The sequence below is a fragment of the Carassius gibelio genome, chromosome A20 (genome assembly GCF_023724105.1).
Source record: "Carassius gibelio isolate Cgi1373 ecotype wild population from Czech Republic chromosome A20, carGib1.2-hapl.c, whole genome shotgun sequence".
NCBI classification, from domain to species: Eukaryota; Metazoa; Chordata; class Actinopteri; order Cypriniformes; family Cyprinidae; genus Carassius; species Carassius gibelio.
The window spans coordinates 28,578,980-28,603,481 of NC_068390.1; the positions used below are offsets into that span (position 1 = coordinate 28,578,980).

The 24,502-nt window shown below is 41.9% G+C and overlaps 1 protein-coding gene across 4 annotated transcripts in view; it reads right to left on the bottom strand.

Annotated features, from left to right (window-relative positions):
• LOC127938267 (1-phosphatidylinositol 4,5-bisphosphate phosphodiesterase beta-1) overlaps window positions 1-24,502 on the bottom strand; it is an 87,753-nt gene that overhangs the window by 1,984 nt on the left and 61,267 nt on the right. For 2 of the 4 annotated variants that reach the window (XM_052534742.1, XM_052534741.1), the window contains exons 10-33: window positions 23,585-23,731; window positions 22,221-22,378; window positions 21,763-21,845; window positions 21,459-21,543; window positions 21,014-21,188; window positions 20,443-20,580; window positions 20,293-20,357; window positions 15,583-15,676; window positions 15,411-15,495; window positions 15,149-15,273; window positions 14,708-14,862; window positions 11,366-11,530; window positions 11,188-11,287; window positions 11,000-11,104; window positions 10,745-10,860; window positions 8,632-8,758; window positions 8,492-8,545; window positions 7,976-8,171; window positions 7,742-7,910; window positions 6,742-6,818; window positions 6,449-6,538; window positions 6,110-6,167; window positions 3,407-3,493; window positions 3,049-3,073 (exon numbers count right to left, since the gene is read on the bottom strand). In XM_052534742.1, coding sequence (XP_052390702.1) covers window positions 3,049-3,073; window positions 3,407-3,493; window positions 6,110-6,167; window positions 6,449-6,538; window positions 6,742-6,818; window positions 7,742-7,910; window positions 7,976-8,171; window positions 8,492-8,545; window positions 8,632-8,758; window positions 10,745-10,860; window positions 11,000-11,104; window positions 11,188-11,287; window positions 11,366-11,530; window positions 14,708-14,862; window positions 15,149-15,273; window positions 15,411-15,495; window positions 15,583-15,676; window positions 20,293-20,357; window positions 20,443-20,580; window positions 21,014-21,188; window positions 21,459-21,543; window positions 21,763-21,845; window positions 22,221-22,378; window positions 23,585-23,731 — 2,679 coding nt within the window. The remainder of the gene's footprint in view (window positions 1-3,048; window positions 3,074-3,406; window positions 3,494-6,109; window positions 6,168-6,448; window positions 6,539-6,741; window positions 6,819-7,741; window positions 7,911-7,975; window positions 8,172-8,491; window positions 8,546-8,631; window positions 8,759-10,744; window positions 10,861-10,999; window positions 11,105-11,187; window positions 11,288-11,365; window positions 11,531-14,707; window positions 14,863-15,148; window positions 15,274-15,410; window positions 15,496-15,582; window positions 15,677-20,292; window positions 20,358-20,442; window positions 20,581-21,013; window positions 21,189-21,458; window positions 21,544-21,762; window positions 21,846-22,220; window positions 22,379-23,584; window positions 23,732-24,502) is intronic. The other 2 variants (XM_052534740.1, XM_052534739.1) reach the window with 1 other exon arrangement.

A 24,502-nucleotide genomic window follows, 5' to 3' on the forward strand; every position in this document is an offset into this window, starting at 1 on the left:
ATGAAGCATAGGAGTTAGTTCTTTTAATAAGTAGTCCAACAAGAGGAATGTATCGGTCCCAATCCTTCTCGTTCAGTATTTGTGCCAAACAAACAGGCGTCCTACAAACAGAAACCCTGAGCCATGGCTCTCCTTTTGAAATAAAAAACTACAGCAGAAACACAACAGTCGAGGTTCAGAAACACATTTACTGTAACGATTCAGATCGCTTCGACTTGTCTCTTCAAGCCCCAGAGCGGAGGAACACCTCAAAGCCCTGGAGTCAGCGGGACGCCCCCGATTCACTGACCTAAAGAGACCTACAGATCAAACCATTCTAGTTTCTGTTCCCTCCCGACTCCTAGTTAAAAATGTCTTTCCTCAAAAGACTCGTCATCTGTCAACAAACCACACTCACGTCCAACTCCTCCGCTCTCTTAAAGCACTCGGGAGGAGAGTGACCTTCTTCAACATCTGTCCTAATTCTGGGCCGCCATCGAGGGATGCCAAGCTTCTGAAATCTAGATTGGGCAGAGATTGGATTACTTTAGCTGAAGCGTTCCCGTTTCACACTCGTCGTGTAATCACCCGCAGGTGTGTGTTCACAGACGCTCACTAACAGACTGACTCCAGCATCTAATGACACCAGGTTATTTCCAGCTGGATCACGGTGTGTTTGTGCTCCTCGGGTCTTTATCGAGTGACAGCACTTCCCCTGGTGAGAATCAGGAGGGTTGTGTGAATTATTAATGAAGAGCCGCTCACATCAAACACGGGAAAAGCGCGGCCACCACGAGAGCGAGGAGCGTGTGCCAGCGGGAGCTCGATCTGCTCCACGAGTCTCACAGACGTCTCCATCCGTCTCCATCTGTCTCTCCAGAGCTGGGCCAGCAACATAGCAGACGCTTTCTTTGGACAATACTATGATTGCATTATCACAGTGTTTTTTTTTTTTTACATTGCAAAGGCAATAAAGGAATAGTTCACCCTCGTGTCTTCTCAAAATCAAGACTGAAGGAGAAATGATCAACATATAATATAATCAACAGAGAGTATCACAGAAGAAATAATAAAGTGCTGCGACGGTCATCATTCCAGGAGCTCCTCGTGTTCTGGTTATTATGGGGTTAGAGCGGGATGAGGGTTGCCATGGCGATGGCACAGCGCTCCTGTTTGTGTTAATGTCGCGCGGCCTGCAGCTTTCAGACAGAAACACATCTGTCACCCGGCAACAAAACATCCCAAGACCAGAAGTGTCAAAACAGCCCAGAAACAGAGGCTTAGCGTTAGCATGAATAACACTGAGCCCGTTCCCTCATCGCGCTCACCTCGCTGGGAAGTTCATGAAACAAACACCAAAGTGAAGCTGAAAGTCAGATCTAATCAGCCTGCGACACGCTGCGTGCGTGATTCCCGCCGGCTGATCTTATTGGAACGTTAGCAGGACGCTAGCACGCGCACGCTGAGCATTTCTATTTAAACATCAACACGTTCTCAAACACGTATACAGGCTGCTGCTGGCAGAGAAGCTGAACTAGCCGTCAGTTTGCAGTGAAATCTCTCCACACTTTCATCAGCTGAGAGCAGAGAGGGTTCTGCAGGTCTCTGAAGACCCGGGATGCTTATAGCTGTCCATTAGTGCCTGATCCAAGCGTAAAAATAGGTCAGGCCTCTCTCTCTCGCTCATGTTCTTACAGAGGGCAGGATTTCAGCTTCGTCCTGGTTACTTTAACTTCAAACTGCTTCCTGATCCAAACACAAGCACAGATGAGACCTGCTTCTGACACCACTGTGAACGAGGACAGATTACAGAATAACTCCTAAAAACATGAGTCTGATGGGAAGCAAAGCCCAGATGAACTGATGCTGCATAATGTATGAGTCTCTAGTGAAGCAGGACGCTCTCTGAAGCGCTGTGACGTGTTTATGACGCCCTCTAGTGACGCGGAGCTGAACACGAGAAAACCGCATCAACACATCGCTTCAGCACTAATCACTGACTGAGCATTACTACATTCATGTTCTCTGACCAGACTGAGTGCTTCTCTCTCTCTCTCACACACACACACACACAAATCATTCTGTCATCCTTTACTCATTTAAATCTGTATGACCTTCTTCACTGAAACATAAAATAAAATATTTTGTCCGCATGATGAAAATCAGTGGCGTCTGATGTTGTTTGGTTCTTCCATCATTCCCCCAAATGACTTTGTGCTCCACTGAAGAGTCACACAGCGACACGAGGGAGAGCGAATGAGACAGAATGGTCACTTTAACAAAACACAAAAATAAAACAAACCAGGGCATCCAGTGTTCATACTGTATATCACCTCAACGAGACACAAACGCACACACATGATCACATGATCAAGACTGAAGATGGTTCAGCGTAACCCATCATGTGAACAATATTGCACTCTAATCCTAACAGCTCGCCTCGTTCATCAGCGAGACAACATTCACCTGAAGAATCAACAGCATCTAAACCTGCAGACGGCCGCTGCTCTCCAGAAACATGACACACGTCACTGACCAGCAGAAAAACACACGCATGTAACGTGTTCATGTTTCACAGCAAGACTCTAGTCTCTCGGTCCTGAAATCTTTCTGTGTGTCCTTCATTAGTTTTATTCAGGACTCAGCACCGCTGGCTCATTGTGAGAGAGATTCACCAACAGAAAACAATCAAACACTGCGCTTCAGTGCTGCAGGACTTCTGCTGAAACACTGATCACGTGTGATGATGAACCGCACGCACTCACGCACACACACACACACACACACACTCTCAGACACACACACACTCACTCACACACACACACACACACACACACACTCTCAGACACACACACACACACACACACTCACACACACACACACACACACACACACACACACACTCACACGGGTCAGTAAAGCTGGTTATTAGAAAATGGCTGGATGAAGATGTTATGATCCAGAGTTTGGGTTTTGGTTAATTCGAGCAGCCCAGGACACACAACCATTAACCTGAATGTTAGATGAATATCAGTGATGAACTGAATGCTGGGATGCAGCACTGCTTACCTTCCACTTCCTGTGATCCGTCCTCCTAAAATAACAGCGAGAGTGAGGAAACACCAACACACTGCAGGTATATGTGTGTGTGTGTGTGTGTGTGTGTGTGTGTGTGTGCGTGCATGTGTGTGTGTGTGCATGTGTGTGCGTGTGTGTATGCATGTGTGTATGTGCGTGTGTGTGTGTGCATGCATGTGTGTGTGTGCATGTGTGTGTGTGTGCATGTGTATGCATGTGTGTATGTGCGTGTGTGTGCGTGTGTGTGCATGCATGTGTGTGTGTGTGTATGTGCATGTGTGTGTGTGTGTGTTTCTGCAGTGTTTTAAACTTCCACAAACATGTCATGAATCTCAACAGTGGCTCGTACCGTTGCTTTGTCGTCCAGGATTTGCTGTCGAACATCTTTATGTTTTTCCAGCAATCTCTCCAGTCGTTTGTTCTGAGCTTCTTCCAGCTGGAAAACACACAAACATTCACACACTCACAGATGTGTTCGAGTACATGCAATCTACACGTGACTACACAGAGAAGCAATGAACATGTCAGCAAAATAATGCCACTGAGATGTTCATGAACATAGAAACACAGAACTAGCCCTCAAACAGCAACATCTGACCGCTGGATAGAAACCTTCACGCAGCACAGACGCTGATCCAGGGATTTCTCCCTCAACACACTTCCAACATTATTATCATACAAAAGCAACAAAAATATCCTTCCAATAAAATATAATTCAGGGTCAAAGTCCTGCTGCTGTTCTGAATGTAATCAGAGCTGTGATTGGCTGCAGCTGATCACGTGACTGATGTTCTGATTAGAAACAGCAGCTCATTAACTACAGACTCACACACTCTTCAGACAGTCTTCTGCTGCCACCTACAGGTGTAATGATGTAACTGCAGGATCAGTCACAAGTCTACACTTAATGGGGGGGTGAAATGCTGGTTTTCACTCAATCTCCTGTTAATCTTGAGTACCTATAGAGTAGTACTGCATCCTTCATAACTCCAAAAAGTCTTTAGTTTTATTATATTCATAAGAGAAAGATTGTCTGTACCGATTTTTCCCGGAAAAACACAAGCGGCTGGAGGCGTGACGTGTGGGCGGAGCTAAAGAATCATGAGCGCGAGTAGGCTTTTGTGTTGAGAGCTGGAAGCTGTGACACAGTGAGGACAAAACCATCATCCAAAACAAACCATGGCTAACAGTCAGATTCAGCGTATATTTATGATCCAGAATCAGATCCAGAGGCTGAAACTGAACGAGAGCAGTAGCAGCAACGACTCGCTCTGAGCGGGGCTCGAACCCGGGTCTCCGATGGGAGGGGACACACTAACAAGGAGGCAGAGATATTTGAAGCAGTTTTACTCACCGCCTGCGGTTCCAACACACGATCGTGACCCTTTTTCGTTGGGACTGCATTATCCTTAAGAAATAAACGATGTGCAAATCCGTCGTCAAACTGGGCCTTGTTTGTAAAACAAGCATCTTCGAAATGCAGGGAACAAACACAAACACTTGCACAACTCCGTTGATGCTCTGTAAAAATAAACTCCATCCACTGGTCCCTTAATGCTGTTTCTCTTTTGGTAATCTGTGCAGGGTTGTCTTGCCCTGGCAACCAAAAACACACTTCTTCTGTGACATTTGGCGACGCTCTGGCTCTGATCAGTGAAGTCTGTTGTGCTCTCAGTGCTCTGCTATACGGGAGCGCGCTCTTCCGGCAGAAGTGCCTCAGGACCCATATAAGGACATTCCGCTCCATCTAACGTCACACAGACCCATACTCGAAAAAAAAACTTTCCGAAACTTGTGACAAACCTGAAGGAGTATTTTTGGGACAAAAATACTCCTTCAAACGTACAACTTAATTTTTGAAACTTTGTCCATGTTTAGCATGGGAATCCAACTCTTTAACAGTGTAAAAAACTCAGTATGCATGAAATAGCATTTCACCCCCCCTTTAATGAAAGAAAACAATCTTCACCCTGGCAGCCAGTAATTCACAGCACAAAACACACAACGTTCAGTACAAACCATGTCTTCTCTTTAATAAACTCTATTTTCCTCTCCAAACTATTCATAATTAGTTGTATTTAGCTTGTTTTTTTGTTTTATGTAGACAATCTAGTCAGAAGAGTTGAGCTGAGAATATACACTTCAAAATTAGAGATAACACCCATGCTACTTACAAAAACATTCATCTTGTCACAATATATATATTCCATATACTTTTGAATAAAAAAGATGTACAGTAACTGAGTAACTAAAGCATTTACCAGCAGGGGTTAACAGTGTTGGGGGGGGGGGGGGGCATTACAAGTTATTAATACGAGTTATTTTGTCAGATTAATTTTTACAAGTAACTAGTGAAGTTACGCATTACTTTTTAATTTACAACAGAATATCCGAGGTACTTTTTCAAATAAGTAATGCAAGTTATTTTTTAGCAATTTTTTTCAATTTATTGATTGAGATCTCTGCTGTCCTCATGCTGAGAGAAATCTGTTACTGTAGTTCTAAAATAAATATAAATATATATGCACTAAATCATCTCACTCACACACACACACACTCACACACACAAAACAGATTCAGTAGTCCTCAAAATGAATAAAAAATTATGCGACTGAGAATATGACGCAACCCTGCAATAATTAAATGTTAAACAACACAAATATCCTTTATGTATTTAACCCCATTCTATAAACCAATGTCTTTGCTTCTGTCCTTCGATGATCCAGTTAAATCATATTAATGAGCAATCATTACTAAACACACACATTTGTGTGTTGAAAAGTCTTCTTCTGCCTTCTACTGTACAGACGTAAATGTACTTTCCCTTCATCCTTAGACGTATTCATTTCACTTTTGTTGTGCAAAGGCTTTTATATTTGCCAAAACTTTTATTTTAAAAACAAACAAGCAAGCCCTGTCCAGATTTAAAAAGTAACGCAAAAGTAACATAACGCATTACTTTCAATAAATTGAACATAAGTTACGTAATTATTTATTTTTATATTGCAATATTGTAACGCATTACTTTAAAAGTAACACAGTGTCCACTCACCCGCTTGATGGACTGCACCACCTCGTTCACGTGGGATCTGTTCATCTCCATCTTTTTCCTACAAAACAGGAGGAATATAACGTTCAGTGTCACACTGACCACTAGCAGTCTCATTACTTCAGATGACCGTGTGTTTGGATCAGCATCATCTTTTGTGGGTCCTGGTGAATATGAGATCAATGGTTGGTAAGAATGATGTCCTGCTTTCTCCAGACGTGTTTTAGAAAATAAAGGTGACTTGACCTCAAGCCTCAAGCCGAAGATGATGATCCATGAACACGTGATCTGAGACACACACAAAGACTGCTGGGAAACGGCAGATGGGTTAAAATCACTCACTCCTCAGTCAGAGTCTTCTCCAGCGTCCGAGCTTCTTGAAACTTCTCCTGACGTCTCTTGTCCATCCTTTTCTTCAAGTCTTTGTTTTCTCTAAAAAACATATATATATATATTTTGAGGGACAGGGTTGTCCAAATGACATAAGACCACAGACTTTCATTAAATGGACAAAAACATGTTTAAAAAAAAACATCTTCTTTTGTGTTTCATTGAAAGTGAAAGTCCCAGGTTTAAAGGACACGAGGAGACTGAATGATGTTTTGTGGCTGAACGATCACTTTAATATCTCTTACCTCTCACACAGATCCTTCAGTTTCTTCAGCTGGTTATTCTGACACTCTTCTGCCACGGACGTGAGCTTCTCAACAAGCTACACACAAAAAGAAAGCCAACATGTTGGTAAGTAAACTCAATCTGTATTATTTATAAGCCCTTATAATGCGATTAAGGCAGCTGAAGCACATTTTAATCACATTACTGACTTGTAGCCTGCATGTTCACTTCAAACAACTCTTATGAACAAACGACTCTTATGACCAAATGACTCTTATGAACAAAAGACTCCTATGAACAAACGACTCTTATGAACAAACGACTCCTATGAACAAACAAATCTTATGAAGCAATTCCTTTAGACAAATGTTCATGAAGATTTATGATGTTTGTGATATGAGAGTTTTGATTGCAAATAAATGCACAGACACTATTTAACTGAACAGACATTGACGTCACTGAATTCAATGATGAACTGCCTTTAACTATCATTTTGCATTATTGACACACTGTCGGGAAGTCGTGGCCTAATGGTTAGAGGGTTGGGCTCCCAATTGAAGGGTTGTGAGTTTGAGTCTCGGGCCGGCAGGAATTGTGGGTGGGGGGAGTGCATGAACAGCTCTCTCTCCACCTTCAATACCACGACTTAGGTGCCCTTGAGCAAGGCATCGAACCCCCAACTGCTCCCCGGGCGCCGCAGCATAAATGGCTGCCCACTGCTCCGGGTGTGTGCTCACAGTGTGTGTGTGTGTGTTCACTGCTCTGTGTGTGTGCATTTCGGATGGGTTAAATGCAGAGCACAAATTCTGAGTATGGGTCACCATACTTGGCTGAATGTCACTTCACATTTTTCCTAATGAATGTTGTTCAGTGCTTTGACGCAATGTATTTTGACTTGACTTGAGAGTGTGTAGCTAAAATATCATAAATGACAATTTACTAAAAAGTAATTTAGTGTCAAAATGAATCCCAGTAATGCTGTGATTTGTGCATGAGATTATGTCAGCAATCAGTGTTCACCAGTTTGAGGTGCTCTCGTTTGAGGTACTTCTCGCTGTAGAACTGCTCCTGTTTGAGTGTTAGGAGCTGCTGCTGCTGCTGTTCCTTCAGTTCACTCTCACACCTGTCCTGCTCCTGCTCCAGCAGATCCCGATCCCGATCCTGATCCTGATCCCGATCCGACACACTCCTGCAGGAGCACAGCGCATCAGACGACAGGACCCGGAGCAGCAGAAGCGTCTCACAGAAACTCACCTCTTCTGCAGTGCAGACCTGCGCCGGAGGAAGTCGCTGCGCAGCTGCTTCTGTCTGGACGCATGTTCGTTGATCAGATCGCTGGTTTTCTTGTTGTGTTTCCTCTTGAGCTCCTTCAGTTCTTTGTACTGCTTTTTCTGCTCCCTCAAATAAGCCTTCATCTGTTTCAGTTCATCTACAGTCTGAGCGTCAACCTCTGACACACACACACACACACACACACAGAATAAGTGTTGTCATGAGATCCTAGAGTAAAACTTTATAGCTTGATTTATAACTGATGAACTTTGCATCATTGACACTGTTATTGAACTGAACTGATCTGAAGAATCACACTCATGTCTTCTGCAGAGCTGCAACATTAACACTGTGTGTTTCTGTGAAGGTGTTGTGAAACAATCTGTGTCGTATAAATCACATCAGATTGCCCGTGCACTTAAAGGGCTCCTCTGATGTATTTGATGCGCTCACATCATCGTTTGCACCTGATTAACATCAGACATCTCAGACACGTACCTGTTAAAACACTCTGGACCACATCCTCAGACTTCACAGCAGGTTTGACCGAGCCTGAAACACACACACACACACACACAGAGATGAAGGCGTCATGATTCTACACGTAGATGCAGCAGCCGCCGGACGTTATCACGCACCTGAAGATGACGTCTGGTGACTGACCACAGATGATTTGGGCGAGATGTTGTCGTTGTTCAGCCCGTTCTCTGCGGCGGGTTTAGAGTCAGTCTTGACCTCTGACACAGGATCTCCTCCACCATCGACCTGCACCAACACAAGCAGACCAAACACACACATGTAAAGAACATTATTAATATCGAAGCGAGAAGGATAGTATGTGTATTTGGCGTGCTGTCCGTGGAGAGGGCTGGGCTGGTGTTTGAGGAGAGGTTCGGTCTGTGCGGGCGTTTCATGCTGAAACAACGTAAGAATTGTTTTAAAAACAACTTGTTTTTATGACTCAGAGTCGACTCTTTCTTTTGAAAGGCAATAACTTTATGCACTTTAAGATTTAAGAGCTGTGTTACACACTGCATGAAAGTTCATTTTCAAAAATCCATAATAGGGGCACTTTAAACTAGAGATGTTCCGATACCCTTTTTCTCTTCCCGATACCGATTCCGATACCTGGGCTCAGGGTATCGGCCGATACCTAGTACTGATCCGATACCTGGGTGTGTATCTGAATATACAGCTGTATATACTACTAGCCCTGTGTAAATTACTAGAAATATTTAATAGTGTGCTTCAGACTGATCCCTTAATAAAACATGAACAAATGCATGGTGAACTACTGTATTCATTACAGTATTTTTATTATCTGAGATGAATTTGACAGTATTATTTATTTTCTTAAGTGAAAAAGATCTTCAAATGCAGCCAAAAATCTAACACCGCAAACTAAAAAAGGTATTTTAGTTTTACAATATAACTGTATAAAAAACTGCAACAAATAAGTCTAGGAATAATGATATATTAATCAGACAATCTCTTTACAACAAAACAAGTATGTGACGAGTGGGGCGGGGCCGAGGGATGTGGGAACGAGTGAGGCCGGTGGAGTGATTAGGAAATGAACTACACCTGCGACCCATCTCCTGTCTCGAGTCCCACAGAGGAGATGGAAGGATATAAAACTGGAGCGACGACCAGGCCTGGGCTTTATTTTATGTTTTGCTTTTTATTTGTGCGCATCAGTCGTCCTTGAGGGGCTGATGCGCTGTTTTGTGTTTATTTTGAATAATTAAAGTTACATTTGATTGTCAGCCGGTTCCCGCCTCCTCCTTCCCGATGATTAGGAAGTTTTTATTATTACAAAGTAAAAAACAAGTAACCGTCTTGGCATAATTATTATTATTAATAGAGACGTATTATTATTACTACATAGAGACATAGCTAAATCTACTGTAGGCTACAACAGTAGCTTAATATATTGTCAATTTACTCATGTTAAACCGAACATTTATTTTAATGGGCTGCCATGAAGATCTTTGAGTGTCTGTGTTTATGACAGTTTTCTCAAATGAAACGGTAAATTCTCATGAAGTGACGGTTTATGCGTTCGTGTCCTCATATAGTGACACACGGCAGAGACTACAAGACAGCGAGCTCCCGCGCATCTGCGCCCGTCACACACAGAGATGTAGAATTTGCAGGAGTAATATTCACTGAACACAGCTGCGTGGACCGAATATACTCGGAAGTCTGTAACTACCGGTACTACAGAGACATACTGCTAACCACTGATCTATAATATAGAAGCGGCTTCACTGTCTGTTGGCAGTTTAGAACGCGATGAGCGATCCAGTCAAATATAGATCTAATGCGTCTTCATTTCTTCTTCGCTGCTCTAAACAGGGGTTTGCACAACTTCCTGTGTTTGCAATGCATTCTGAGCAGCGAAGAAGAACCGTGCAGTGGTTAGGCAAAGCTAGCGGTCATAACTAGGTCTTGTTTAAGAAAATGGTATCGGATCGGTATATGGGTTCATGTACTCGCCGATGTCGATGCCAGAATTTGTTGTGGTATTGGAGATATTTCCGATGCTAGTATCGAAATCAGAACAACTCTACTTTAAACATGACATTTAAAATCGATATTTTTGCAGACGTCCACATGAGAAACAGTTCGGGTCTGAATAGGGCTGTGGTTGCACTGTCTAGTTTTCTGACACAGACCATCACCAGCACACACAGAGCCGAGGAGCTGCTGTGTTTCAGTGTTTGCTGGAGCTCAGTTAAACTCACTCACCTCTTCTCTGTCGGCCTCCTGCGCTCCCTCCTCCTGTGTCAGAGCCGCCAGCTGATTGGCTCTCTGCTCCATCAGACTGATGTACAGGATGGGATTGGACAGAGCCTCGATCACATCTGACACACCGACACAGACGGACGTTACAGCACAAACATCCAAACACATGAATACATGCTGAAGCTCTTTCAGAGTCTTAACAGTGTAGTGAAGCTGTGATTTATCACTGACCCTGTCCGATTTATTTGGCTCTTGTACCTGCAAAAGTGTCTGGGACGTAGTCCTTGACCTCAGTGTAGACGAAGACGGATGGAAGCGTCAGCGTCTGGTTCTTCTCGTTCCTCAGACTGATGTAATGATATCCTGCAGCCGAGAGAGACATGCTTTAATGACCGCGATCTGTCCTCGTGCTCTTTCACAGCGAGAGAAATCAAGCGGATACTTGCCGGGTCGGATGGCACATACTGGGATGATGCGATGGCCGATAAACTTCCCGTTGTCTTCGTACACGGCTATCCTCAATGACGCCAGCGTGGGAAGAACCACCTGAAACACACAAATCAAAATCAAAGTGTCTGATGGAGAACCTGCCTGATGGTTCAGTGCTCGTCACTGCAGACGTACTCTTTTGAAGACCACCGGATCTTCATCCCACACCGGATTGACGGCATTGCTTTGAGACGTCTTGGTCTTAAACGCTTTCCGTTTGGTGTCCACCGGAAGGCCGAACATTTCCACCTCCACGTAAACGCCGACTCTCTTATCCGACAGGAACTGACCGGATATGATCTGAGAAAGACCACAGAAACCTTATTCAACACTGCAGAAGCTCCCAGATATTAGGGATCTAGTGACGCAGTGAAACGATTATCTGGATATCCGGGACTTACTGGCCAAAAAGCAAACATGTATTGAGTCAATCATATATATTAGGGGTGTAATGGTACGTGTATTCGTACCGGACCGTTTCGGTACAGGGCTTTCGGTTCGGTGCACGTGTGTACCGAATGACGGAATGCAATATTTTGTACGCGGAACATAGGTACATTTTCGTGTTTCCAAACGAACATATTAAGTGGTGGAAGTCTTCGCGTTCAGCGCAAATCCCGCCCTGCAGCTGATTCTGACACACTATCTGTTTCTCAATGTCAAGGATACTTCCTTGGTAGGACTGATCCTTCCAAGTCACTTCCTTCAGAGGCTAGGTGAGAGTCCTCTTTAGCATACGGAGAACACGTAAATGGAACAGGCTAGCAAGTGCACGTAATTGCGTCATTATGTCAGTGAAAAGGTCCGTTTGAATAACGCTGTGAATGGTATCATTAAATTACTTTGGACAATTTAACTAGTTATTTAGATACAAATGCCGATGACGCAACCAATTGTTAAATGCCAGGCCCGGTTCAGTTAACCATTTGAATTTGTATAATTTACAATATCAATGCAGTAATTTGTACTGGCATTTAAACGTCAAACTTTACTTATATTTACTACAGTTATAACAAACGTTTGGTAACGTAAATAAAAACCGTTAACACTCCGACTACGTTAATGTTCGGCATTTTTTTATTTTTTAACTAACGTTAGATAGCAAAGCTGCGCGCATAGGATTGTGGGTGATTTGAGAGTGCGAAGAGCGCAAGGATACACATATGCATCCTTTCCTGTGTATGGGATATCCTTCGAACGAAGGACTCAGTCCTTGGTTGAAATTCTGAGGATCCTCGACATTGGAACAGTCCTTCGACGGATGTCGATGACGTAGCATCCTCGAAATACTGGCTTCCGAGGATCCTTCCTTGACATTGAGAAACACCTACTGGATGCGTGCCGCAAGCGTCTCAGCTGCGTGGGGTGTCCGTTTTTAATTCAGCTCCCATGTTAACAGGTTAGAGCTTGCAGACTGCCAGTGTGAGACGCGCATCTCAGGCGCGGCTGGAGCGGCGCGGAAAACGCGTGCATGCTAGAAGTAGAACCGACGCCTATTTTTCACGCGACATGCAAGCGTGTTGGAAGCGTTTCCAGGCAAAATAGAATAGGAAAATATGTTTATATGTCATTTTGTACACAAATACATATTAATTCATGACACTTTGATATTTGAAAGTCTATAGGTTGACAAATTCATATATAAATGTAATTTAAAAAAAAATAATAATAATTATCGATTTCAAATATTGCACCTGTCAAACATAGTCTATTTTGACGTAAATACTGTTGATGGTGTCCTTTAACAGTAGTCTTTATATTTATGCTCCACATGAAGTATAGATATTGTTGTCATGAAGACAAGAGCCTGGTCTGTCGTGGTCTCCCTGTCACCTACAGCAGCAGGCACTGCACGGTTCTGGTGAAGCAGGCCTACAAGCTGGGATTGGAAATGCTGCACTGTAATCATAGATATTTATTTATATTTTTCATTATATTTTATTATATGATATTGGTTTGAGACTGAGAGTATTTTATTTAGTGGAGAACTTAGCAGCAGTATTTTATTTCTTATTCTTTTTTTATTTTATATATATTTTATTAAAAAGTATTTTTAAAAAGTGTATAGTAATAACCTGCAGTTTAATGTTTGCATTTCTTTCCCTTACTGTACCGAAAATAAACCGAACCGTGACTTTAAAACCGAGGTACGTACCCAACCGTGATTTTTGCGTACCGTTACACCCCTAATATATATATATATATATATATATATATATATATATATATATATATACAGTACAGACCAAAAGTTTGGACACATCTTCTCATTCGAAGAGTTTTCTTTATTTTCATGACTATGAAGATTGTAGAGTCACACTGAAGGCATCAAGGGCTATTTGATCAAGAAGGAGAGTGATGATGACCTGGTCTCCACAGTCACCGGACCTGAACCCAATCGAGATGGTTTAGGAGTGAGCTGGACTGCAGATAGAAGGCAAAAGGGCCAACAAGTGCTAAGCATCTCTCGGGGAACTCCTTCAAGACTGTTGAAGACCATTTCAGGTGACTACCTCTTGAAGCTCATCAAGAGAATGCCAAGAGTGTGCAAAGCAGTAATCAAAGCTAAAGAAGAACCTACAATATGACATATTTTCAGTTGTTCCACACTTTTTTGTTATGTATATAATTCCATATATAATTCCACATTTGTTAATTCATAGTTTTGATGCCTTCAGTGTGAATCTACAATTTTCATAGTCATGAAAATAAAGAAAACTCTTTGAATGAGAAGGTGTGTCCAAACTTTTGGTCTGTACTGTATATATAGTTCATTAGTGACTGCCCTCTAGTGGTGTGATCTTCAACAGCATACAGACTCCACCAACTTTTACAAACATTTCTAAAGTGCTAGTGATAGAGAAAAATATGCATGTGTTAATGTAATTTTGACTTGAATCAAATGTTTCTGACACTTTATGATTTGCAGGACTCAATCAATCTCTGGTCAGTCTGAATGACACACTTTCATTATCGACATGATGCTAATAACAAAAACAGACCATAACTGTGAGTTTGCTAACAGGATAGTCACAGCTCAGATATTAGAATAATCTCACTAATCTGCTCTTTTTAGTTTTGCACAGGAGTAATGTTGTGGCATACAGATCCATTATAGCATAAACATATATTCAAATAGCTAGAAATGAAATATGGTAAACAATTGAGAAAAATAAGCTTGAATCCAACAATCAAGAATTTTAATGAGATGTGTTTTTATTACTCAAGTCCGAAACAGCTCCTTTTTCTTTACTTGTAAAACCAAAAGCACCATTTATTAAAGTGCGAACCGAGTGTATTTTGTTTAATGACGTAATTAAATGTTCTCTAGTGATGACAAAACAAAATGGGCCACAAACTTTGACTGATTAAAGCTCTGGATATGATATCCTGATCCAGCTTTTGCAGATGTAAAGTATGGTTCTACATCTCTAGTGAAGACATTGGGACAGCTGTGGATCTGAGCTCGTTCCTCACCTTCACAGACAGCGTGTGTGCTACGATCCCATCCACTGTGTTCTGAGTGAACGGGTCAAACTGTTTGTCCGTCCGTCTCATGAACTCTGGCTTCAGTCTGTAGCCACATTTCCCGTTGTACTCAAATATCCCCAGATTCAGCTGCATGGGCAGATCTGCCAATCAATCACACAAGACCAAAATCAAGCACATTCGTGCTAATACAGCACCAAACCAATCAATAATTGGGATGGTGCTCTGTGACGTCACTTTACAGAAGAGCAACACCCGTCTATAGAAAAGCTTACATAGTATAAACAAACACATAGTTTAAAGTGGCTTTGGGTTGTCAGGTGAGTGTGACAGTCCAAGCTCAAAGGAGAACAGTCTCTCTCTCACTGCATGTGCTGATGACACTCTTCACATCTGCCTACAGACAGAACGCATTAGAGCTGAAGATACCTATGGTCTGGAAGTTCAGAGCCACCAGCTGACATCCGGCGTTCCAGAAGACTTGAGGCATGTAGTTGGAGGAGTCGACTCGAGTTCCTTTGGGATAAATTCTGCTCAGCTGCAGTTTATTATACCTGCGTGAAGGAGTTAAGTTTCTCTAACAGAGGATGAAAAGAGCTTCACGATTTTACACCTTTGGTTGAACTAAATTTCACTTCATTTGAAAGAATCTTCTATGCATCTGCAAAAGTGCAATAAACACAAAAGATACTCGACGAACTCCACCGGCGCTTCTTTGAGCAGCTCCAGCGCTTTGGTCTCCACAAACGACGACATCTCATAACTTCGATCGATTTCTGTGAGAAACGAATGAGAAAACACAGATCTTAAAGGCCAGCTGCTCTCTGCTGCGTCAAACACATCTCCAGAACAGACTGACTTACTTTTGCACGCCTCGAAGGAGTTGAATTTAACAGGCTGAATGTAGTTGACTAAGTTGGACATCTCCTCTGTGGCGAAGGCTTCATTTACCGTCCCCTACAGACAGCAGAGACACGTGTGACTCCAGCGCCGCACACATCCAGATCCACACTCACAGGAGTAACCACTCAAAACCAAAAGGTCCTCAGTCCTCAGGTTTACAGTGTATAATGTATATTAAACACTACAATATTTTACTGGATAAGCAAGCACTGTCATTATATATACATATACATAAGTTTGTATTTTCAACTAAGCAGGAGACTTGACTTGAGTAAATGAAAGGAACTGTTTCAAAAGTAAGAAAAAAATCCGGAATTAATTAAAATTCTGTATTTATTTAAATCACTGTGAGAACAACAAATCATGAATCCAATATCTCGTATGAAACCAAATGGTGAGATGAGTATTTTTACACCCTGCAATGGAGAGTATTTACTGAGATCTCATGCTGTGCTGCACAGAAAGACCTCTAGATGGCACAGTACACACACACACACACACACACACGCACACACGCACACGCACACACACTCGCACACACACGCATACACACACACACACACACACGCACACGCACACACAAGCACACACTCGCACACACACGCACACACGCATACGCACACACGCACACGCACACACAAGCACACACTCGCACACACACGCACACACGCATACGCACACACACACACGCACGCGCACACACACGCACACACACGCATACACACACACACACACGCACGCACACACACGCGCACACGTTTGTTTTTGTGTAAAGTGGGTTCATCCCATAGGTGTAATGGTTTTTATTCTGTAGAAACTGTATATTCTATGACCCTTCACCAACCCTACACCTAACCCTAACCCTCACAGGAAACTTTGTGCATTTTTACTTTCTCAAAAAAACTCATTCTGTATGATTTATAAGTGTTTTGAAAAATGGGGACATGGGTTATGTCCTCATAAGTCACCCTCTCCTTGTAATACCTGTGTCATACCCATGACATTATACAGAGTTGTGTCCTGATATGATACACACACACACACACACACACACACACACACACACACACACACACACACACACACACACGCACACACTCATACACACACACACACACATGCACACACTCGCACACACACACACACACACACACACACACACACACACTCGCACACACTCGCACATACACACACACACACACACACACACGCACACACACACACACACACACACACACTCGCACACACTCGCACACACTCGCACACACACACACACACACACACACTCGCACACACTCGCACATACACACACACACACACACACTCGCACACACTCGCACATACACACACACACACACACACACACACACACTCGCACACACACACACACACACACACACTGGTTTTTATGTACCAGTGATTTTGTTTATTAAACAAATAATAATGCCTACAAAATGCCTTAAATTAGACAAATATAATTGTGTGGAAGGGATTTTTCTGCTCATCTGAACACACACAAATGTTGCAAGCCAGAATCAATCAAGTACAGAGAGCGTTCACTCACTTCTGACAGTAGTGCATTTAAATAGAGCTGCGTTTCCCAAGAGTAGCCTATAATAAGAAAGCATTTACATTTTTGGAAAAGGCAGCCCAGAACAATGCAGAAAAAAACATTGGCTATATGTTTGATTTATTTCACAATAAACCTTTTGAAATTGTACCTTAGCTTGTGCAGTACATTTATTTAAATTTTAATGTTAAAAGTTCATATTGCTCATGTTCTATTCTGTATTGTTAATATAAATCATACACTCTCCGAATAAAAAAGTTGCATTTTATGCATGCAACATCCTATTACTGGCAGTCCCTTATGGCAATGATGCATGGTAAAGTGAACATACTGTAGTTTAACTCTAGTATTTGTAGATTTCCTCGGTTACTACTAAAGTAAACATAATTTAACCATGGGTAAACAAAAATATTACCTAATAAGTTGCAATTAAGGCATATTGAATGTTAAAATGCATTTCAAATACAAAAGTAGGTATTATTACCCATTGTACACATAATAATTAAATAAATTTCATAATCTAAATGTTCAGTTTAGAAGTATTGTATCTGTATCGATATCGATGATACTGGCCATTAAAAGTATTGGTATTGTATTGAAAACAAAATATGTGGTATCAACCATCCCTACTTGATGCACACATCACATGACAAATATGTGTATTCTGTAATTCTAATTCTAAAGAGTTTTGGTTTGTTTGGTGGATCAGCACCTAGAAAGGACCTCTACATCCCTGAAAGACAGAGGGGACCAAGATAACTAGAGCCCAGATACAGATCCCCTGTAAAGACCTTGTCTCAGAGGAGCACCAGGACAAGACCACAGGAAACAGATGATTCTTTTGCACAGGGGCGGATCTAGAGAAATATTGATGGGGTGGCGAGAAGGGGGCAGGAATTTTTGAGGGGTGGCAACATATGGCAGACATATATATATGTACTGAATTCAGTCACAGTTATTACAGTTTGATGATAAATATATGTCCACACTACAAAAGGACACAGACTATCATTTACAAACTTAATCTCATGCAATCAATGTCTTGCATTTGAAACAGTTCATATAAGGAATAACCATACCCCATAAGCACCACACACTCACTAATGCATACAGTATGCATCCACATGTCATTAAGAGCATTATAAAAGATTCAGTGTTATCAATATGTCAATTTATTATAAGAAACACAAGATTTTAACAGCCATTTCCAGATGGGGAGACTCAACTGATTTTCTTCTGTTTATTGTTAATCATCATCTAACTCAACCAGTCAAGAGCTAGATTTAGCCTTAGATGTTATATGAATATGGTCCTGAAGGATAGGTTTTATTAGCTGACAATAATAATAAATAAATAAACATTATAGGCACAAATACAAATGAACTTTTAGAAATTGTTTTCGAAAAATATGGTGTTATTGTTTTGTCAAGCTTAACTTAAACTTGTGTGATATTCCTTTAAAATAATGCTTTAGAATATCTTTTAAGTATATTTTACTAAGCAAATAGCATAATCTACATATGATTACAGATTATTTTAATAAATATCAAACATTTAATTCAATTGTGCAATATAGCTGACACCTAGATGAACAATTACAGTTGTTTTTATGACTATAGGTCATTCTCCTCAAGTGCGAGCGGTTGCGAGCGCGGACGGGGGAATGGAGGAAGTTTTTTTTTTTTTTTTTTGGAGCGACTGGGATGGTGCCCCCTTCAGGGAGTTGGTGCCCTAGACAGATTGAGTCAGTTCGGGAGTTCAGAGCGGGATTGCAAATCATTGAGTCAGTTATGGGGATCGCAAATCATTTGAGTCAGTTCGGGAGTTCGGAGCGGGTTCGCGAATCATTTGAGTCAGTTTGGGGATCACAAATCATTTGAATCAGTTCGGGAGTTCGGAGCGGCTTCGCGGATCATTTGAATTAATTCGAGAGTTCGAAGCGGATTCGTGAATCATTTGAATCAATTCGAGAGTTCGAAGCGGATTCGCGAATCATTTGAATCAATTCGAGAGTTCGAAAAGAATTCGCGAGTCATTTGAGTCAGTTTGGGGATCGCGAATCATTGGAGTCAATTCAAGAGTTCGAAGCGGATTCGCGAATCATTTGAATCAATTCGAGAGTTCGAAAAGGATTCGCGAGTCATTTGAGTCAGTTTGGGGATCGCGAATCATTGGAGTCAATTCAAGAATTCGAAGCAGATTCGCGAATCATTTGAATCAATTCGAGAGTTCGCAGCGGATTCGCGAATCATTTGAATCAATGTGAGAGTTCGAAGCGGATTCGCGAATCATTTGAGTCAGTTTGGGGATCGTGAATCATTTGAATCAGATCGGGAGTTCGGAGCGGGATCACGAATCACGAAAGATTCGCGCTCGTAAATTTTAAAATTGGCCATAACCTTTAATTCGTTGTTGCCAAGTTGGGTGGCAGCAGGGGTGGCAAGGCTTTCTTTTACGGGTGGCATTTGCCACCCTATGCCACCCCGGTAGATCCGCCCCTGCTTCTGCACAATCTGACTTTGCTGCAGCCTGGAATTGAACTACTGGTTTCGTCTGGTCAGAGGAGAACTGACCCCCAACTGAGCCTGGTTTCTCCCAAGGTTTTTTTCTCCATTCTGTCACCGATGGAGTTTCGGTTCCTTGCCGCTGTCGCCTCTGGCTTGCTTAGTTGGGGTCACTTCATCTACAGCGATATCATTGACTTGATTGCAAATAAATGCACAGACACTATTTAACTGAACAGAGATGACATCACTGAATTCAATGATGAACTGCCTTTAACTATCATTTTGCATTATTGACACACTGTTTTTCTAATGAATGTTGTTCAGCTGCTTTTTTACAATCTGTATTGTTACAAGCATTTATAAATAAAGGTGACTTGACTTTCAAGTTTGAACAACGTTAGGTAGAGTAAATTGACAACTACAAGTAGTTTTGTATCTCAGGTCCCAATCGTTGGAATAAACAGCTGTAGACAATCATATATCATGCTTCTCTTGCAGGAAGAAAGACTCTAACCCATGAAAACATTAACTGAGAGCCAATGGAGCACTCGGATGACACACAGCATGTAAACATCACTTCTGTCTTCACTTACCTCATCCATGGACTTCTTACTTTCATCGTTCTCTTCTTCTGCATCACTCTCTGCGTCTGCTTCTCCTGATCAACACACGACATGAACCGACATCACTAACCAGTCTGAGGTGCGCAGATCTTTTTACATGCTTCACGTTCATACACTTACCTTTTTCATCGGCCAGACCTGTGTTATGTGATAGAGACTCTGTCGTTTTATCAATCGACTTCATTCCCTGCAATCTTCTTTCACCTCCATCGCTCCCGTCTGCATGAATGCTGATGTGAATCTCCTGATGTGTCGACCCTTTTACAAAAGACATGTACAGTTTATTACTGAAGACTTAGTGTCTGACCTGACCAACAGAAACCAGAAAAAATAGAGAGTTCATGGTAATGATGGTGGTTGGTCAGCAGGGGTCAGCGAGAGACCATCAGCAGCAGGAGAGAAGCATCTGTAAACTTGACTTCAGTTCACAAACATCAGCTGATGAGGATCCTACAGCATTTACAGACCACAATCTAACAGTTTCATTAGCTGTTGAAAAGGATGATCTCTTAACATACATGTGAAGGATCTCATATCAGAGGCATCCTGAGGATGTTAATGCACCACTGGTCAAAAGCAATAGTGCTTTAGTGTATATATATATATATAAAAAAAAAACACTTAAATGTTCAAAATGTGGCTCAATTGACTCTGATGACTGCAGATTGAGGTGTTTTTGTGTGGTCCGCACCTGCGCTGGGAGACGAGGGCTCACACAAGCTGGACGTGTCGCTGCAGGGGTTGGACGTTTGCTCTAAGAGCTTCTTCTTGGTGCTGCCATCGGCTTTGTGGGAATTCTTCTTATTCTTGATGAGGATCTTGCCCATCAAGTCCACAGGGCTCGGAAGAGGAACACCAGCCTCCAACTGCACACACCAGAAAGATCCAGAGAAACGTGTCACTAACTGGACAGTGATTGTCTCCAAATGACCATTTTATAGGTTACTATTACTATTAATCTTTTTCTTTCTGTAAATACATATGTGCACTATTTGTAAGCAGCCTAGCTGTAACTGCTTTGGCAATACATATTGTGTGTTGTGTGTTGTGTGTGTGTGTGTGTGTGTGTGTGTGTGTGTGTGTGTGTGTATGTGTGTGTGTGTGAGTGTGTGTGTTGATATCTGTTTTTCACTCACGGGGTATTTCTCCAGTGTGTCTGTGAGCAATGCGTCTCCAAATATTGATCGGCAATACTCGGCCATCTTTGCCTGCTGTTTGGGACTGAACACAGTAAGAGCATGAGACAACAAAATGTATTGTTAGAGGTTTAGAACAAACCCTGGGCAGAATGTTAGAAAAACATCTCCACACAGACAGACACAGGTACGAAGTAAATGTTAACCGTAACAACATCCTGTGACTAAAGCTCTAATACTTAATCATTAATCATTTTTTATGCTGCTCCAAGAAAAACAAGTGAAAAGGAGCTTTGACACTTACGAGTCCACGTGATTCTCGAAGGACAGGATGACAGGGAACGGAGATGTCTTGAAGGCGCTCTCTGCGATGGCCTCAATCACCTCCTGAAAAGCCATCCATTAGTTTACATTCATGGAAATTACACCACAACTGAGCGACAGAATTTTACAAATTAGGTGTGCACAAACTAAATTGTCCAACGAAATCCGCTAACCCTAAAAATGTATTCTAATCCATTCAAATATGTTTTTCAATAACGTATGTGCCTCCTTCATTACATTTTCTCATAATCCTTCATGTTCCTCCTTATAATTCCTTAAACTCATGCCGTCTTTATTTTCTACAAAATCTCACCGCTGTTTCTCTGTTTCTCCACATCGCTGTCGAAACCATCTCACCCAGCTCAAACCCCTCGGACTGCAGAGTCCATACCTATCAAGGGATATAAATGCATTTTCTGTGGCACGCTGTCAATTTACCTTGAAGGAGATCTCTGAGGTCATGGTGAAGCCGTGTGTGATGAACGGCTCCTCGTCTGCGGTGCGGCCCTTCCAGCAGTCCAGCTCTATACAGCGACAGCCGGACAGCAGAACCTGCCGGTACATCTCCACAGACGAGTTTCCAGCCAGCTGACCCGCTGCAGAAAAATAACACACTGGACATCAAGAGGAGACTCGATAACAAACCTCTCACTCGTATCTAATGTACCATTTTTGCTGATGCGGAGTCATATTATTTGCCAAGTATGGTAATCCATACTCGGAAATGGTGCTCAGCATTTAACCCCTCCAAGTGCACACACACAGCTACTGGGGGTTCAGTGGCTTGCTCAAGGGCACTTCAGTCATGGGTATTAGGGAGGTAAAGAGCACTGTTCATTCACTCCCCCCCACCTACAACTCCTGCCAACACCGAGACTCAAACCTTCAACCGTTGGGTTAAAAGTCCAACGCTCTAACCATTAGGCCACAGCTGCCCTAAGACCTGTCTGATCTGATGAAGTTTGATCATTCAAATAGTGTTTCTCTTTCTTGTATATACTGTACACCATTTCACCTCCAATAATAATGAACCTCAGCTGAGAGCAAATTCAATGCAAAGACTTTAATCAGAGTGGAGAATGGTTTATGTTACAGAAATCACATATATTTTGATCTTTTGAGTGATTATGTTTTCTCTGTGTGATTGAGATAACTGGCAGAACTTCATCTAAATTTATCTACAAATGCATTGGTGAGACATCTTGAGTCTTATTGTAAAATTAAGTATACTGATTGGAAGTGCTTAAACTGAGTCTAAGTGAAGTACAGCCAATTAGCTCAAAAACTAACATTAATATCACAATTCTACCACATGAGTGCAAATAATAACTACATAAGTGCAAAAAAAATTGCAGGGAGGTTTTTGTCCCTTCATCCTCATTCGTATGGTTAATTCTAAGTGCATTAGAATCTGAAACCACATTGACACTGGATCATCTGTTCAGGCCACAAACGATCAACACTGAGGACTCATTTGTGCATTTGTGAGAATACCACAAACATTAGTTCATGTTCAAAGGCTAAACATGGCCTCGAAGAGTAACTAGCTCTGATTGGCTGACCTGTGAGGTAGGTGTTGTGCGATGCGTCTGATTGGCTGACCTGTGAGGTAGGTGTTGTGCGATGCGTCTGATTGGCTGACCTGTGAGGTAGGTGTTGTGCGATGCGTCTGATTGGCTGACCTGTGAGGTAGGTGTTGTGCGATGCGTCTGATTGGCTGACCTGTGAGGTAGGTGTTGTGCGATGCGTCTGATTGGCTGACCTGTGAGGTAGGTGTTGTGCGATGCGTCTGATTGGCTGACCTGTGAGGTAGGTGTTGTGTGAGGAGTTGATGAAGTAATGCGAGAGTGGCAGCGTCATGTCTTCACTCTGGTCCAGCTTCTCTGGAGGAATGATACTGTTCTCTTCTCCGCTCAGATATCTGCCGAAGCCCTCCACCGAGATCTGCCCTGCACCACAAAACAACAATATCAACAATCCTGTGCATGTTAGCAAACTTTAGACTGTACTCCCTTATGAAACTAAAATATATTGCAGTATATTGGAAAATATAATGTAATAAACTAGGCATATATTCTTATATGGGAGTTAATATTTATTTTTTACAATGTATTACAATATATTGAAAGCAGCAATCATTTGTATATTTTGCAATATATTATATAATATATGTATCATCAATATATTATTAAATGTATTCAAATATATTAGAAAATAAAAAGGGAAAATAATATATTAAAATATATCACAATATATTTTAAGAAATATATTGGTAAACATATTTTCCTTTCGTAAGGGCTGGACAGACCTTCAGACCAGTGGATGGTTCCCTTCTTTAAATACTCTATGTCAGCAGTGCTCAGCCCTGCTCCTGGATATCTACCTTCCCACAAGTTCTAGCACCATAACTAGAACCATCTACTGAAGGCTTTCAGGAACACTTGGATCAATACAGGTACAGCAGATCTACAGGAACAGGAATGAGCACCTCTAATCTACTTATAATTATTTTAAGAAAGAATGCAACTGCAACCACAAACTATCACAAGCATTTCCTTGTTAATATGAAATCATCACATGAGTTCAGCAGAAGTGACAGCTCAAACTGTTGGAATGTCAGCCAGTCGCTTTTCATTCCAGTCCATTTTCTTTGGGCTCCTTGGCTCTCAGGTGGAGTCTAGCACATCTAACATCCCCACCGTCCCTCTGGCCACTTTATG